The 18,034-nt window shown below is 38.2% G+C and overlaps 1 protein-coding gene across 12 annotated transcripts in view; it reads left to right on the top strand.

Moving 5' to 3' along the window:
• Positions 1 to 15,733, top strand: part of BIRC6 (baculoviral IAP repeat containing 6) — a 222,596-nt gene extending 206,863 nt beyond the window's left edge. For all 12 annotated transcript variants that reach the window (XM_053891020.1, XM_053891019.1, XM_053891011.1 and 9 more), the window contains 4 exons: positions 3,466 to 3,543; positions 10,174 to 10,362; positions 13,328 to 13,462; positions 14,591 to 15,733. In XM_053891020.1, coding sequence (XP_053746995.1) covers positions 3,466 to 3,543; positions 10,174 to 10,362; positions 13,328 to 13,462; positions 14,591 to 14,770 — 582 coding nt within the window. In that variant the 3' untranslated portion in view covers positions 14,771 to 15,733. The remainder of the gene's footprint in view (positions 1 to 3,465; positions 3,544 to 10,173; positions 10,363 to 13,327; positions 13,463 to 14,590) is intronic.
• The last annotated feature ends 2,301 nt before the right edge of the window (positions 15,734 to 18,034 follow it).

Raw genomic sequence — 18,034 nt, 5'->3', positions numbered from 1 at the left:
TGATAGAGAAGGAACCAGAAAAGGCAGAAACACAACCGTGTTGAGAAGCATGTATAGTCTTAAGAAGCTACTAAGGGACTAACTCATTCAACACATTCCTTGGCCAGTTGAGAGCTTTCTCCCCTCAAGATGTAGTAGAGCCAAAAGTCTGTCTTTGCCTCTCAACTTTCTTTACTTTCCGTATCTCCAATTCCATTTCTCTTTTCACAAGTGCCTCGAGATAGTTGAATGGCAAAAGTATGGTCCTGTCAACTCTGTATTCCCTTTTTTGCATGTCCTCACTTTTTTTTTTTGCTTTCATAGCCATCCATGTTTTCCATGATACATTAATTATGATCTTATTTTTGATGCTTAATTTATGCTAAAATGTTTCCTTTTTCTTCTTTTAAATAAATGGGAAGATGTGTTCTATCTCAGAAAAAAGTTGGGGTGCCTGGGTGGTGCCTCTTCCAAGGTTGTGGGATTGAGTCCTGTGTCAGGCTCCACATGAATGTGGAGCCTGCTTGGGATTTTCTCTCTTTCTCCCCCTACCTCCCTCCCACACCCCCTTCTGCCTTTCCCCCTCTCCCCGCTCCCCTGCTCACACTTGTTTCTCACTCTAAAAAAAAAAAATTAAATTGAGGTATAATAAAAGGCATTTCATTTGACAGTAAACCTTTTAAAATTAGATTTAAAACAACAGTCTTAGGGGCACTTGGGTGGTTCAGTCAATTAAGCATCCGACTTTGGCTCAGGTCATGATCTCATGGCTCATGAGTTCAAGCCCCACATCGAGGTCTATACTGATAGCTCAGAGCCTGGATCCTGCTTCGGATTCTGTGTCTCCTTCTCTTTCTGCACTTCCCTGGTTTGTGTTCTCTCTCTCTCTCTCTCTCTCTCTCAAAAATAAACATTAAAAAGAATTTTTTTAAAGGACAGTCATCACTGTTCAAAGTAATTTGGATGGCTTGATGGAATTTCAACAGTAAATTCCATGCTGGAAGTGTTAAAAGTTTAAAAATCACTAGATGGTCAGGGGCACCTGGGTGGCTCAACCAGTTGAGGGTCTGACTTCAGCCCGGGTCATGATCTTGCAGTCTGTGATTTCAAGCCCCACATCGGGCTCTGTGCTGACAACTCAGAGCCTGGAGCCTGCTTCAGATTCTGTGTCTCCCTCTCCCTCTGTCTCTGCCTCACCCCCACCCCCACCCCACCCCCCCTGCTCATACTCTGTCTCAAAAACTAAATAAACATTAAAAATAGTTTTTAAAACAATCACTAGATGGTCAGAAGAAATTCATAGCCTTCACAAGCAGACACTTCTTTGATGATCTGAGAGGAACAAGGGCTTGAAGTTGATCTGGTTTATTACAGATGGACTAAGTTTTCCCTGGGTATCATCTTCCTGGTTTCAGGAGAAGCCTGCCTCAGATCTGTGCTTGTAGGCTATCGTTTTGTTTTCATCGTAAACTCCGATCGTAAAACTGGAATTTGTTTTCTTCGTTGATTTCAGGAGATTTACCCAGAGGTAGAGCTTACTTTTGGGAGAGCAAAGAACAGGTCTTTTATAACTGAGCAGAGAAGAGGAACTAGCAGTGTTGTCTTCACCCAAGAGATAGACTAGAATCTGAATAGAATTGAAGTGTAAATTGTTAAAATTTATTTAAGAAGTTACTTCACTGGGGTGCCTGGGTTGCTCCGTCAGTTAAGCGTTGGACTCGTGATCTCAGTTCGGGTGTTTTTGTTTTTGTTTTGTTTTGTGTAATTAATTAATTAATTAGACAGAGCACAAGCAGGGGAGGGGCAGAGAGAGAGAGATCCCAAGAGAATCCTGTCAGCGCAGAATCTAATGTGGGGTTTGATCTCAAACTGTGAGATCATGACCTGAGCCGAAATCCAAAGTCAGATTGACTGACTGAGCCACCCAGGCACCCCTCAAGCTCAAGTCTTGATCTCAGGATCTAAGTTGAAGCCTTCTGTTGGGCAGACTACACACTGGCTGTGAAGCCTCTTTTAAAAAAAAAAGAAAGAAAAGAAAAAGAAAAGAAATTACTTCCTTTAGACTTAATGGTATAGCGAAGCAGGTAAGGGCCTGAGAGTTCAATATCCTGAATTATATAGTCTTTGTTATATTAATACACTGGTAACATTTAACCCTTGGGATCTAGATCTCTAGATAGGGGTAAGAATACCTGGCATTCATTGGCAGCAACGTGGATAAAACTGGAGGGTATGATGCTAAGTGAAATAAGTCAGAGAAAGACAGATATCATATGTTCTCACTCATATGTGGAACTTGAGAAACTTAGAAGACCATAGGGGATGGGAGGGGAGAAAAATAGAGGGAGGGAAGCAAACCATAAGAGACTCTTAAATACAGAGAACAAACCAAGGGTTGATGGCGGGGGTGGGGGGGGGTGGTTATTGAGGAGGGCACTGGTTGGGATGAGCACCGGGTGTTGTATGTCAGCGATGAATCACGAAATCTACCCCAAAAACCAAGAGCACACTGTGCACACTGTATATTAGCCAACTTGACAATAAATTATATTTAACAAAAACAAAGAATACTTGGCATTGATAGTCACAGGGTGTTCTAAAAATGAAATGCCTGACAGTATCTTAAATAATAACGTACAAAGCCATTTGGATATAGTTCTTTAAAAATTGTTAATGAAATTATGTTCTAAATGAATTAACGTATTTTGCCTTATTACTGTGATAGAACATTTGCAAAACTAGCAAGGCGATGGACTTCTGCTTTATTAAGGACCACTTATTTTCCAAATCTGTTGCCCATTATGTGAAATTGTCAGTTTACAATTACACATAAAATGTCCCCAATTTTGTTTTTCCCAGAATGACCTCCATACCTGTGTTTGGCAGATAGTTTAGGTTCACTCTTGCTTATGTGAGCGAACAGTATCTGTGTGGTGAAGTTGGTTCCAAGGAACCCAGTGGAGCCTCAACGTCCTCTCAGGAGGTCTGTGAGGTCTCCTCCTTCCAACTTCATGTTTATGTGAAGCTAGATGTTATCAGATACTTCAACCAGAACAATATATTGTAACAAATTGAATGTAGAAGCAGATTTGAAAACAAGATCTCTTTTGCTGAACCATACCCATTTTTAAAATTTACAAAATTTTAAGAGAAATTTTTTTTTAATATAAATGGTACCATTTTTTCTCACTGAAACTTGTTTTTGGTTTGGGAAAGAGTTATTTTTTATTAAAAAGTGTTGTTTGTATTAACATGTAATAGGTGCTATTTCGTGTTTCATTATGAAAGTGAAATGCCGTACAGCTTTGGATCACATCTGAAGATGCCAATTCGTTTTAACAAACCGACCCTTGGGGTTTTGTTGGGGAACATAAAACTGAGATACTGTGACATGATAGCATTTCATTTTTGCTTCTAGCTATGACACTTTGCTTTTTAAAAGCACTCTATTCAATTCTGTATATGTTTTCTTCTCTTCTTCCTCAGGTTTGTTTAAGCATCTTAAATACGTGGCATGGAAGACCAGAAGAGAAGTGGAATCCTCAGACCTCAAGCTTTTTGCAAGTAAACACATTTCTCTGAATTTCACTTAGAAAAATAAGAACTATCTATATTTTAAAAAGTGTGTTTTAGGAGCGCCTGGGTGGCTCAGTCAGTTAGGCATCCGACTTCAGCTCTGGTCATGTTCTCACGGTTTGTGGGTTTGAGCCCCGCAGCGGGCTCTGTGCTGACATCTTGGAGCCTGGAGCCTGCTTCGGGTTCTGTGTCGCCTTCTCTCTCTGCCCCTCCCCCACAAGTGCACTGTCTCTCTCAAAAATAAATAAACATTAAAAAAATAAAAAAGTTTAGTGTTTCAGAGAAATCACCATAAATTATCCCTAGGTAAGCCTACTAAAGTTTGATCTACCCTGAAAAGATTCTTTTTCTACATTCTTATTTTGAATTAAGTGAAAAAAGATACAAAAAATAATTCTCAGGATGTCACTCTTTTGATTCTCTGAAGACTTTGTAGCATCCTCATGAATTAAATAATATCATAGTATAATTTTTCCCTTTTTGTTGATGTCGAGATTAGGAAAAAAGTTTACATTGTTTACATGATTCATGCAGGAGAACTATAAGGAAGTCACTAGAATATTCCTCCCAAGTAACTACTACTTCATTTTAGAAATTCTTGTTTCAGTTGTAGTGTAAAAACCTTAAAATATTTTTTCTACATGTATGTTACTCTTGTCAACTCAAACTAAGCAAAGAAAGGAAACTCAGAGATATCCTATTTTTCATAAAGTAAATTAGATTTAGCTGAGAATTGAAACTTTTGTCGAATTTAGATAATTTTTTTAAAATGTTTATTTATTTTTGAGAGACAGAGAGAGAGACAAAACGCGAGCAGGGGAGGGGCAGAGAGAGAGGGAGACATAGAATCCAAAGCAGGCTCCAGGCTCCAAGCTGTGAGCACGGAGCCTGATGCAGGGCTGGAACTCATGAACCATGAGATCATGACCCAAGCCGAAGTCAGACGCTTAAACCGACTAAGCCACCCAGATGCCCCAACAACTAATTAGTTTAAAATTTGATTTGCTTGGGGCGCCTGGGTGGCTCAGTGGGTTGGGCGTCCGGCTTCGGCTCAGGTCATGATCTCACGGTCTGTGGGTTCGAGCCCCGCGTCAGGCTCTGTGCTGACAACTCGGAGCCTGGAGCCTGTTTCGGATTCTGTGTCTCCCTCTCTCTCTGCTCCTCCCCTGCTCATGCTCTGCCTCTCTCTGTCTCAAAAATGAATAAAAACATTAAAAAAAATTTTTTTTAATTTGATTTGCTTTTAACTTTTATATGGCTTATATATCTAATATATACCCAAAATCTTGTAAAGTAAAGAAACTTCTACTCAGGGGTTTAAGTTTTACAAGTTTGGAAACTTAATTACCCATGCATAAAAATGAGCTTTGTTCTATATTCCCTTTATGATTTGGGTTTATCGGGGGTTTTTGAGCTTTTTTTTTTTATCATAATTCGCAGAGTGAGAACGTAGTAGATAAATCATCTGTACACTGTTCTGTTCACTTAACATTAGAGCATATCCATTTTTCCAAGTTACATTCTTATAATTTTTAATTGCTCTTAATCTTTTGAATTAATATACTGTAGCTGAACTGGTTCTCTATTATTGACTAAATTTTTCGCTTCTAATTTTTTTAGTTTTATAAGTAATACAGTTATTACATGATTTTCTTTATATTTTAGATAGTTTCCTGAATCAGGGTTTTCAAATCTGTGACAAATTGACTTGGGCAGGAGCAAGAGGAGGCTCTCTCTTTTCTGTGGCAAGAGTGAATAGACTTGTTTTCTTCCAGATCTTAGGGGGAAAACTTTCAGTCTTGCTTCACTGAGTGTCATTAACTGTGAGTTTTTCATAAATTCTCTTCATGTTGACGACATTGCTCTTTAGTCCTGGTTTGTTGAGTATTTTTATTATGAATGGATGTTGGATTTTGTCAGATGCTTTGTCTGCATCTGTTAAAATGATTCTACTATTTTTGGCTTTTTATTTTATTAATATGATATATTAATTTTTGGACGCTAAACCAACCTTGCATTCCTGGGATAAATCCCATTTAGTCTCTTGGTATAGAATTCTTTTTAGATATTACTGGATTCGCTTTGCTAGTATTTTATTTGAGGATTTTTGGCATCTGTATTCCTAAGAAATACTGGTCTGATCTTTGTGAGCTGGTTTTATTCACATTATACAAGAAATAAATACATGTAGGCAGGACCACATTACTCTTTGTTGTCTGTTAGAAACTTTCTTCAGAGGCAGACTAGAAAGGCTCAAGGAAAATTACTTAATTTCTCTTTGGTTAGATTTTAGGACCTAACATTGTTTTACCCTTTTATTTATCACATGTGCACTAAGGATGAAAGTACCTTTGCCAGACTGAAAATCTTCCACAAAAATTTTTGAAGGTTGTATACAATTAAAAACAATTCCAAAATATTTGAACAGTGACAAGCTTTATTAGAATTTCTTAGTTTCTGGGGCGCCTGGGTGGCGCAGTCGGTTAAGCTTCCGACTTCAGCCAGGTCACGATCTCGCGGTCCGTGAGTTCGAGCCCCGCGTCAGGCTCTGGGCTGATGGCTCGGAGCCTGGAGCCTGTTTCCGATTCTGTGTCTCCCTCTCTCTCTGCCCCTCCCCCGTTCATGCTCTGTCTCTCTCTGTCCCAAAAATAAAATAAAAAACGTTGAAAAAAAAAATTTTAAAAAAAAGAATTTCTTGGTTTCTGTGAGTGACACTGTTAGAAGAATAATGTTTCTTTGTATAAAAATAATACATTTTGTAGTCTTATGCTGTAAGTCTCATATCCAGCAGTAATGTAGTAATAGTCTTAACTATTAGCACAGTTTAAAATCAAGTCACGGGGCAGCCAGGTGGCTAAGTCGGCTGAGTGTCGAATTTTGGCTCAGGTTGTGATTTCGCGGTTTGTGAGTTTGAGCCCTGCATCGGGCTCGCAGCTGCTGTCAGCCTATCAGTGCAGAGATCGCTTCAGATCTCTGTCCCTCTCTCTCTGCCCCTCGCCCCCTTGTGTTCTTTCAAAAATAAATATTTAAAAAATAATAAATAAATAAAGTCAAAGTCAGGGGGACCTGGGTGGCTCAGTCAGTTGAAGCGTCCCACTTTGCAGGTCATGATCTCTTCAGTCTCTCTGCTGTCAGCACAGAGCCCACTTCAGATCCTCTGTCCCTCTCTCTCTGACCCTACCCCGCTGGTGTACTCTCTCTCTCAAAAATAAATGAACATTTAAAAAAAATAAAATAAAATCAGAGTCATATTATTTATTAGGACTATCACCAGAATTTTTTACAGTAGCACCAAGTTATAGCATTGCTTACATAACTGGTTTTTAATGTTGCTATAATGTACTTAAAATACCTATTATAATGCCTTGTGAATAGTTTGTTCCAGTTGGATGTTAATAAAGATATCATATGCAAAAGGAATTGAACGTATTTTATGGTTCATGTAATCAACCATTTATAAATGTTAACAAAATATATATTATCATTTCTCTTAAAATGGAAAATTCTGGAAATCAGCCACTTGTTTACAGTCCTAGTCATTTGCAGCATAATTTTCCAGAAGCAGGTACTTAATATTTAAAAAAGTTAAAAGCATTTTACTAATTAAAAGTGTTTCCTGGGTTGCCTAGGTGGCTTAGTCAGTTAAGTGTCCGACTTCGACTCAGCTGATGATCTCACGGTTTGTGAGTTCGAGCCCCACATCTAGCTCCCTGCTCTCCGGCGCAGAACTCGCTTCAGATCCTCTGTCCCCTTCGCTCTCTGCCTCTCCCCCTCTTGCATGCTCTCTCTCAAAAATAAACGTTAAAAAAAAAGAATATTTCCCTCGTACCAAAGATGTTATTATTTCTTATAATACAGTTTCTCATTGCAAATTAGTATTTTGGATTATATACTCTGTACTCTCCTATGTTTTAAATACCTGTGATAAAATTTTTTGATGTACCAGATCAAGTTAGACAATTAAATCCTCTGACAAGATACAACATGAAAATACAGGAAATCAAAAGTTAATAATCTCTAAGGGATGTGGGGTAGGAGGAGGAATATGGCAAATTGGTGGATATTCTAAAGAATGAGTTGCAAAAAAAAAAAAAAAAAAAATGAGTTGCAAGAATGGATAGTGGTAGGAATATAGTGACCAAATGAATATATACAATTGTAGGAGACAAGATTACTGACTACTTGAGTGGCTTAGTAAAAGACCATATGACAGGGTTAAAATTTTTATTTTGACACAGATAGTGAAAGGAAGGTGTTAGATGATTCTTGATTTAGTCAGTTCCTAAACAAATTATAGTGAAAACCTCTTGCAGTTTTGTGGATGCTTAATGTAAAACTAAAGAGGAAAGGGACTGTAAATTTAACCTATGAATAAAAGTCTGTAACTCTTGACTTTCTTAAAGTATCAAAGGATTGACTAGGAATCAGTGAACCTACGTTGCAGAATGAAAATCTATTCTGTTTATTATTACCTTAATTTTAACTATGTAAATATGTAGCAGGTGTGTTTCTGTTAATTACCAGTTCATTGTCAGGTCATATTCTAATAAAACACTTTAGGCAGATGGAGCTATGATAAATATTAGCTTTTTATTTGATCCAGGTAGCTCTTTTGAATTTTGTTGATCACAATGGAACTCCTACTGACTGCTTTTTTGCAGGACCCTATATTACCCTCTTATATTATAGATAAAAAGACATCTATTTTCAGAGTAAAAATGATTTTGTTTTGCATTTTGTTGTCTTCTGGATGCATGCTCATTTTTGCTCCAAGAAAGAATAGCTGCTGTTGTTAATTACACTTAATTATAAGTGCTACTACTTTACCCCCTACAAAGTTTATTTAGTTCTCATAGCCAGTCTTTAAGTAAGTAGGTGTGATCCTAATTTTACAGATAACCAAAATAGTTCTGAGGGGCTAAGTTATTCTGCCTTCTTTGATCTCTGACTTGAATTTTACACATTGTTCTCAGAGGTACCTGGGTGACTCCGTTGGTTACACGACTGACTCTTGATCTTAGCTCAGGTCTTGATCTCAGAGTCATGAGTTCAGACCTGGAGTTGGGCTCAGCGCTGGACGTGAAGCCTACTTTAAAAAAATAAATAAGGTCTCAAGCTCAGTGCTCAGTGTGGAGCCTGCTTGGGACTCTCTCTCTCTGCCTCTCTCCCCCACCTCAAGCACTCTCTCTCTATAACAAGCAAACAAATAAATAAACCACCAAGTAAATAAATAAAACATGTTTAAAAATATGTATTATACATTGTTCTCAGGGATAGATAATTTTAATATTGAAATTCAAATCCTTTTTAAAAAGAGAAATCTTTCTGTCCAAGGATTTATTGATTTACTGTTTTTTCATGCCCAGTTTTGTTTCTGTTTTTGTTTTTATTGTTGTTGTTGTTGTTTGTTTGTTTGTTTTTGAGAGAGCACAAGCCGGGGAGAGGAGTAGAGGGAGAGAGAGAGAGGGAGAGAATCTCAAGCAGGCTCCACGCTCAGCACAGAGCCCGACGCAGGGCTCGATCCCACCAATCATGGGATCATGACCTGAGCCAAGATCCAGAGTTGAATGCTCAAACAGCTGAGCCACCCAGGCATCCCTTTGTGCACAGTTTTTATGGCTAAAGTGTACTGTGAAGTAAAATGACTAAAGAGGTCAGATAATCCGAGGCTCCAGAAGATTCCATAACATAAATATTATGACTCCTAAATAGCCGAATTCACTGAAGAAAAATAAAGTAGCATCTATATACTTCCAAAATGGTATATATTTTAAAAAGCAAATAGTAGATGCCTTTAAAAAGTATTTTCTTTGGAATAAAAATAGGGGTGCCTGGGTGGCTCAGTCATGTAAGTGTCTGACTTCGGCTCGGGTCATGATCTCACAGTTCATGGGTTCGAGCCCTATGTTGGGCTCTGTACAGACAGCACAGAGCCTGAAGCCTGCTTCAGATTCTGTGTCTCCCAGTCTCTGCCCCTCTCCCACTCTCACTCTGTCTCTGTGTCTTTCAAAAATAAATAAACATTAAAAAAAAATTGTTTTTAAATAAAGATTGCCTCATGAATAGTTGTTCTTACCAGTGAGTCCTTTTTTTAACGTTTATTTATTTTGAGAGAGAGAGAGCGCATGAGCAGGGGAAGGGCAGAGACAGAGAGAATCCCGTTTGATCTCAAAACTGTGAGATCATAACCTGAGCCCAGATCAAGAGTCAGACTCTCAACTGACTGAGCCACCCAGGTGCCCCTAAGTGAGTATTGTTCAGAGTGCATGGTTAGCTTTATCCTCTTTGAGCGTAAGGACAATTTGAGCTCAATAATGTCTAAATTGGTATGGGGTGTTTATAAACAATTTTTTTTTTAGCAGTTTCAGGAAATATCTTCATTTCTTTTTGTTTTTCAAGAATTCAAGAATATAAAATGTAAGATATATGAATATTTTACAAGAAACTACTGTGTCTATTTTAATATTGCTTTTAATAACATAGCATTTCAGTGTCCTCGTGATTAACATCAATTTGACAGTGATAAAAATATGTGGAAGCACATATTAAAATATACCAGTTTACTGGTAATAAAAATGTCCCATCATAATAGCTTGTCTTTATTTCTTTGTTCCACAGGTGTTGGTGTCTGTTCAGTCCCTTATATTAGTAGCTGAGCCTTACTTTAATGAACCAGGATATGAACGGTCTAGAGGAACTCCCAGTGGCACACAGAGTTCTCGAGAATATGATGGAAACATTAGGCAAGCAACGGTTAAGTGGGCAATGCTAGAGCAAATCAGAAACCCTTCACCATGCTTTAAAGAGGTATGTTCAATAAAATTAATGAAATATTTTATTAAAGACCTTATATAATACAGTTTGTTAGTATTGTACTTGCCTTTATATTTAGACAATCTGGGGTAAACTCAGCTACAGCCTGACGCGGGGCTCAAACCGACAAACCGCGAGATCATGACCTGAGCCAAAGTCGGATGCTTAACTGACTGAGCCACCCAGGTGCCCCTCGATTCTTTTTCTAGTATACCACATTCAGTCTAATGAAAAATCCTCTTGGCTCCACCCTTCAAGACATAATCAAAGTAAAACCGTCTTTGCCATGACCAACCTATTTCAAGCCATGGTTAATTACCTCTTGCTTGGACAGTTGAAGTGGTTTCCTTACCAGTTATCCTGCTTCCACTTTTGTCCCTCGGCAGTGGTTTTCTACACATAATCTCTGCATTTCACTCCAGTCCGTACCATGGCCTCCAAAGTCCTATGTTGTCTGGCCCCTGTCCTTTCATTCTTCAGTGTCTCTAGGAATTTAAAGGCTTTTCATACCAAGTGTTAGAATGTGCAGCAGCTGGAACCCTGATCCACTCTGATGGGAATATAGATATCATTACAGCCTCTTTGGAAAACTCTTTGGCAGGATCTCATCAGCTGAATATATGCTGAAAGACCAGCAGTTCCACTCCTTGGTGTGTGCTTCATAGAAATTGGGTATAGTCTCTATACTGGGTATAGAAAATATTCATTACATTGCTCATAACTGCCAAAAATTAGAAACAGTTGACTTGTCTTTGAACAGAATGGATGTGCAAATTTTGGAATATTCATAAAATGGAATACAGCAATGTGAATGAATGAACTGCTATGCAGGTTAACATGGACAAATATCATAAATACAATATAGGGCATAAGAAGCCAGACACAGAGAATACATTTCATATGTTTCCTTTTATTAAAAGCTCAGAAATGAGTAAAACTAACTTTGGCTTAAAGAAGTCAGGATACTGTATACCCTTCCATGAAGATTTATGGTGAGAGGTAGCAAAAAGGGGCTTGCAGCCTGCTTGGTAATGTCCTGTTTCTCGTCTGAGTGGAGATTATGTTGGTGTGCACTGTGGGAAAATGCATCCTATTGTATGTGTAATTTGTGTACTTTTCTCTATGCGAAACTTCACTTTTAAAATGTATTGAAATAAGTGTGTAAGTGTATATACTCAGTTGAGGTATAATTTGTTGGTTCATGCATAAAAATTTTTTTTACGGAAGAAAAACCGTTAACACAAGGAACTCTGAGTTGGGGGATGACTTTTACAAAAAGCAGATAAGTATAATTTGAAACAATAATCTTTCTCATCCTTTAGAACCTGGCTCACATTAAAGGGGGCGCCCTTCATCCATGTATGCTTTCCTGATTTTCCCTTCAGATGTGCCTCTTTGACTTCCCTGGGGGTTTTTTGTTTGCCTTTTCTTCAGTTTATTTTATTTCATTTCATTTCAGTTCAGTTCCATTGTAGTTAACATATACTGTTATATTAGGTTCAGGTGTACAATCTAGCGATCCAACAATTCCGTACATTTTTGTTTTTTTAAGTACCTCTTTCTGGTTCACCTACCTCTTGTCTGGTTCTGTGGTTGTCATGGTTCGTCATGTCAGGCAGTGTCTTACTTCTATGTCCCTGTAGGCATCAAGAGCAGAAACTGTTAAATGTAATAGGATCTGACTGGTGTGTTACATCCATTCGCAGTTTCCCCTAATAAAACTTTGTAGGTATTATTGCCTTTTCTTTAGGGGAGATAAGCTCATGGGAATATAGTGGCTCACCCAGCATACAGAATAATATTTTTAATTGATTTAATAATAATTCCAAATTGATCTATTTTCTGACTTACATTGAATAGAAGTAGACTCCTACTACTTAAACAGGAAGAAATTGTATTTAATTTTTCAGATAATTTTTTTAATTCCAAATACAAACTATAATTATTATAATGAAAGTTAACTTTATAATGTATTAATACTATTTTATCTAAAAATTAACCAGAAGACAAAATTAAGAAAGTAGTAATAGTGCTATTTTTAGGACTCTATTCTGATTTCTGTGTAAATGCCTTTGACACTTGAATGTCTTTAGTTATTTAGGTATTTGTAGAGTTCTCTTTTCAAGATAGAAAATTTGACAGTTTTTCTATTGTCAATACTTTCCTAATTATTTTCTCCTGGTTATTTACTCATTTTGTGAATATACTGCATTATATACATCTTTATTTTCTCCAGTAGGATTAACTATTTTATTGTCTGGTTGAGCTTGGGCATTATTTTCTGTGTAGAGCTGGGCATCTCTGCACATGTCTTCTGATGTCAAAAGCATGATTCTTCCGGGGTACCTGGGTGGCTCATTCGGTTGAGCATCTGACTTTGGCTCAGGTCATGATCTCACAGCTCATGAGTTTGAGCCCTGCGTCAGGCTCTGTGCTGACAGCTCGGAACCTTGAGCCTACATTGGATTCTGTGCCCCTCTCTCTCTCTTTGCCCCTAACTCACTTGCATTCTGTCTCTGTCTCTCTCAAAAATAAACAAACATTAAAAAAAAATTTTTTTTTTAAAGCATGATTCTTTCTTGTTAATACAGAATTCACTAAATTAAGTTGTATGGAGACAAAAACATTGTAATTGTCTTTTAAATTTCATTTCTTTGTGGGGCACCTGGGTGGCTCAGTCGGTTGAGCATCTGACTTCAGCTCAGGTCATGATCTCACAGTTCATGAGTTGGAGCCTCGTGTCAGGCTCTGTGCTGACAGCCTGGAGCCTGCTTCTGATTCTGTGTCCCCTCTCTCTCTGTTCCTCCCCTGCTCACGCTCTGTCTCTCTCTCTCTCTCTCAAAAATGAATAAACATTTTAAAAAATGTATAAATTTCATTTCTTTGTCATGCCCCTTATTCTGTCTTTTTAAATTCTGACCTTAACAAACTTTGTTCCCTTGACTGTTTTATTCTTAAGGTTATACACAAACATTTTTACTTGAAAAGAGTTGAGATCATGGCCCAGTGCGAGGAGTGGATTGCAGACATCCAGCAGTACAGCAGTGATAAGCGGGTAGGCAGGACTATGTCTCACCATGCGGCAGCTCTCAAGGTGAGTAAGCCTTCCTAAAAGGAGCCCTATTGTATATTCACTGACGGACCCATGGCCACCAAACGGTAAAGGAATCCGAAGGATGCAAAGATTAAAACCATCAAATTTTTCCTTCTCCTTCCCTAATTGTTTTCTCCTGTTGTCCACAGTGGAAGGGAAACTGGGGTAGGGAACTTACGAGTCACCAGCGTGTTAATCCATTTTAAAACCTTACAAATGGCTGCAAGTGTGTAGTTGTCTTACCTTGTTAATGCATCTTAGACCTCCGACCAAAATTTAGTCTCTCTGAGGTCAGAGATTTTATCTTCCTTATTCTGCTCCTTTTACATTGTCAGTGTTGAACACTGTGCCTCCTACTTAAAAACTGTTTTGTAAATGTTGGTTAGTTAATTTTCAAAGTCAGCTATTGACAACAACAAAATTTCAAACCCCTGGTGTGATATTTGAGGCCGTTTCTCTCCCACTAGAAAATTATAATCCACAACTTAATATTCATAGACAACTAATCACTCTCTGTTAACAAGTCTGTATCTTTCCCTAAATGGCAGTATAGTATAATACAAAATTACACACTCTCTCTAAATCTTCTTTTTCATTTGGTTAAATTAAAAAAAAATTATGTTGGTAAAATTGTTTCTAAGGTTTTTTCTAGCATTAAGTGAGGTAATTAGTGTGAAACATATTGCAAATGTTATATACATCGACCTGCTGTGCCTGATGAATCTCATTTAGTAAAATAATGATGGGTTTATTTTCATTTACAGACTTTCTCTCAAAAATATTTAGCCAGAGGCAAGATGTATTAGTCAAGAGGTTACTCTCTTTAATTTAAAAGAGTGTGTATTGCAGAAGAACGGTATCTTCTATATCATAAGTAATGCTGTTTTGCTCCAGGGGTGGAGGCGTGGGTAGGGTCTATGGGCATGCTACTCAGGGCTTTTTAGCAACGTCAGTTATTTTGAGGTTCGAGATTTTTGCCTCTTAGAATAACTAGCATAAGGAAGGTGTTCAGTAAGTATTTGTAGGCCTAACGCTTTGGGTTTTGTTTTAAACTCATCTCCTCTCTCAGCTGACGTTATGTTAGAATCCCAGGGTTTATTCCAGTATCACTTACTCTCCCCCATGTAGCGTCACACTGCTCAGCTCCGGGAAGAGCTGCTAAAACTTCCCTGTCCCGAAGGCCTGGACCCTGATGCTGATGATGCCTCGGAGATGTGCAGTGCCACAGCCGGTGCTGAGGGGACTCTAACGCATGATCAGGTCAAACCCAGCAGCAGTAAGGATCTCCCCAGTGACTTCAAATTATGAGCTGCGTTGACACGGACTTCGTAGACACAAAGGCTTTGAAGCACAAGCCAAATATGTCAATATTTGTATGTAAGAAACTAATTATGTAATAGTTATTGAAACTGAAACTATACTATGCCCTTAAGGAGATCCAGTTTAATTCAAGGTGATCTTTATTTACCTGTACAAGAGTGTAAACTTTTTTGTGCTTTTATTTTTCAATTGTGAGAACCACTGATTGGTATGTTCAACAAATTTGTGTATACAAAGAAATGGATAAATCACTGATATATAAGGGAAACTACCTTAGGAAAGAATGTTTACTGAATGTTTATTTTATTTTTTTTTTTACTGTAGAGTGAGGGGTTGTTAACAAAGAATATATATTGGTCATTCTTACAACTACTATTTAAAGTCAGCAACTTTTCACTGAATTTGATAGATTTTATGTTTGGCCATATCTTCATGCTCATATTTGATTTCTGAAGACCTCCTACATACACTTAAATAAAAGTTAAATGGACATATTCCCTCTTTTTTGATTTACTGGTACATTTTTTAAATGATAAATATGCCATAAAATGCATTATAGCTGGAGACTTGCACTTGTATGGATGAATTTATTACATTCAACGTATTTAATTTTATGCCTTCTAATTCTAAGATGCAGAAAAAAATAAATGAACATGATTTTATTCTATGCCAACATTTGGGCCTGTGAATGTATCCGTTATTTGAATTTAAGTATATGAAAAGGAATGGTCAATTTGAAAAGTCACTCTAAACTGATTTTTTCCTAAAGGGCTCCTTTTTTCCTGGACTCTGGTTTTATTACTAAAGTCACATGTATGTATTAAACATTGAGGCTCTGTAGAGCAGAGAGGATACCTCTCTGGTGCTGTTACAGTACATTCTGTACCTGCCATATAGGCTCATTTTCATGCAAATTCTTCCTAGAGCCAAATAAATAAAGACTTAGGTGTATTAGTATGTCTTCTTTCTAAAACAGTTTGCCATGGTGTGAAATGCTGTTTCTACAAAGAATTGGACACTTCCAAGACCTAAGCTTGGGAAAGGAAAGGATATTTTTCAAAGACCAATTATCACAAAGGAAAAGCTAAGTATATAAAATGACGTGGCCTGTGGGAACCTTGAATCTGGAGCTGACCAAGAGAAACTGTATTCTGAACATTGAGCTGCTCTCTGAAGCAACAGGGGAGCTAGGGAGCGTGATACTCTCTGATGTACAAGGGGTAGTGCTCCTTAAGCATGGACAAAGGAGGGGACAGACTGTATGTGACCAGAAAACAAAAAGTTCTCAAACACACACTGTTCGATCTGGTGGGTGATGAGCTACACCAAGAGTGACAAAATAAAGACCATTTATGAGGAAGAAGAGTCCATTAAATGTCATCCACATACATGCTAGCTAAATTCTAGGTAACAGTAAGAAGTAAAAGGACAGTCCTCCATCCTCTAGGCTTTTTGTTTTTTGGTCTCTCAGGGTTCTGTGAGGGATAGAAGATAAAAGCTACTATATCAAGTGTACTGTTTGCCTCCAACTTGTGATTTTTTTTTTTTAATGTTTATTTATTTTTGAGAGAGAGAGACAAAGCACAAGCTTGGGAGGGGCAGAGAGAGAGACACAGAATCTGAAGCAGGCTCCTGGCTCTGAGCTGTCAGCACAGAGCCTGACATGGGGCTCGAACTCACAAACTGTGAGATCATGACCTGAGCTGAAGTTGGACGCTTAACCGACTTAGCCACCCAGGTGCCCCTTGGGATTTAATTTTTAGTCATTAAAATAAGGCTAGGTCCTTTTTCTCCAATTCACACCACTAGTCTTCAGGGGGCTTTATAAAAGAAAAGTAACAATACCAGTACGATAAGGTCCAATTCATGTTTTTAAAAAAACAAAACCTAAAAGTCTGAATTTGAGACTGATTACTTTCAAATGGTTCCCTCTGGGATCCTGACTTTATGCCAGCAAACATTTGAGCACTCACTTTGGTACTAAGTACAGGTTCCCGAACTTCAGGGTTGGGTGACAGACGTGGAAACTTGATGTCGGTACAATTGCTAAGTTCCCAGAAAGAGTTCTTTACAGGGTACTATTGGGAACACAGGGGAGGAGCACTTCGCTCAGGCAAAATGTTTGAGGTGATGTGGTCAGGAAAGGCTTCCTTAAGGAAAATATCCTGAGTCTCGGAAGGATGAGGATAAAGAATTCAGGCAGAAGTTACCACAGACAAAAGAGAACAAGAGGAGAGCTCGAGTTAATAGCACATTGGATTGTCAGAGACAATGGGATAGTCAAATGAAATGTTAGGCCATAGCGTTAGATAGGAGGGCTTGGATCATGGAAGACTTCTCTTGTTAAGGAGCTGTAACATCCTGTGTGTGATGGAGAGCTCCCAAGGAGCTTTAATTAGGGGAGCAACCCAGTCGTACTGTTTCAGGAAGATGATTCTACCAACTATGGGGAGGTAAGGAGATGAGTTAAGAGCCCACTATAGTCCAAGTGGTAGAGCATAAACTAGGACAAAGAGGTAGAAAGGAAGGGGGGGGGGGGGAAATACATATTTTTGGTATAAGAATAACCAGCATGTTTACAAGCTAAGTAGTCTGGGGGGGGGGGGTTGGGGGGGGGTAGGAAAGGTAAGCGTGAAGGCCTTAGAAAACAATGGAACAAAAACCAGCAGGCATAGGATGGCCTAGATCCAAAACAGCATGTGCAGAAAATGTGAAGAAATTTGGAAACCAGTTAAGACCATTGGTCTATTCATAAAACTATCAGCTAAGAAGACTTTTATCTTAAAGTACAAAAATAAACTGCTTAGATACCATTGTAGCTTTAAGACCAATATCTTCAAAGTCAGATGTAGAAAGTACTATAAATATTTTTTTGATGTCCTGTGATTCAGTTTATGTAGGATAAGGTGGGTGAGGTGAGGTGTTCTAGTTAGTGTGTCTTACCCTGGTAAAGAGTCAAGGGTTTTGGTTCCTTTCCGCTAGAGACCCATCCCATACTTTATACAATGCTGTAAAAAGTGTGCAGCTTGTCACATTGTTTCCTCTCACTTTCTGCACTTAGCCCACTGCCACCTGGGAGCAATCTTAACCGTGAATTGAGCAGCACTGTTCTCAACAACTCAAATGAGGCTTGGCCCCGAGCCAGGCAGTACTCCCTGGCCATTTAGTCCTTAACCCAAAGCTGATTATTTAAGTACACGAATTTCTACAGTTGGCCTTTTTTTTTTTTTTTTTTTTTTTTTTTTGTAACCA

The sequence above is a fragment of the Panthera pardus genome, unplaced genomic scaffold (genome assembly GCF_024362965.1).
Source record: "Panthera pardus isolate Hobbes unplaced genomic scaffold, ASM2436296v1 HiC_scaffold_26, whole genome shotgun sequence".
NCBI classification, from domain to species: domain Eukaryota; kingdom Metazoa; phylum Chordata; class Mammalia; order Carnivora; family Felidae; genus Panthera; species Panthera pardus.
This window is presented reverse-complemented; position numbering and strand designations above follow the sequence as displayed.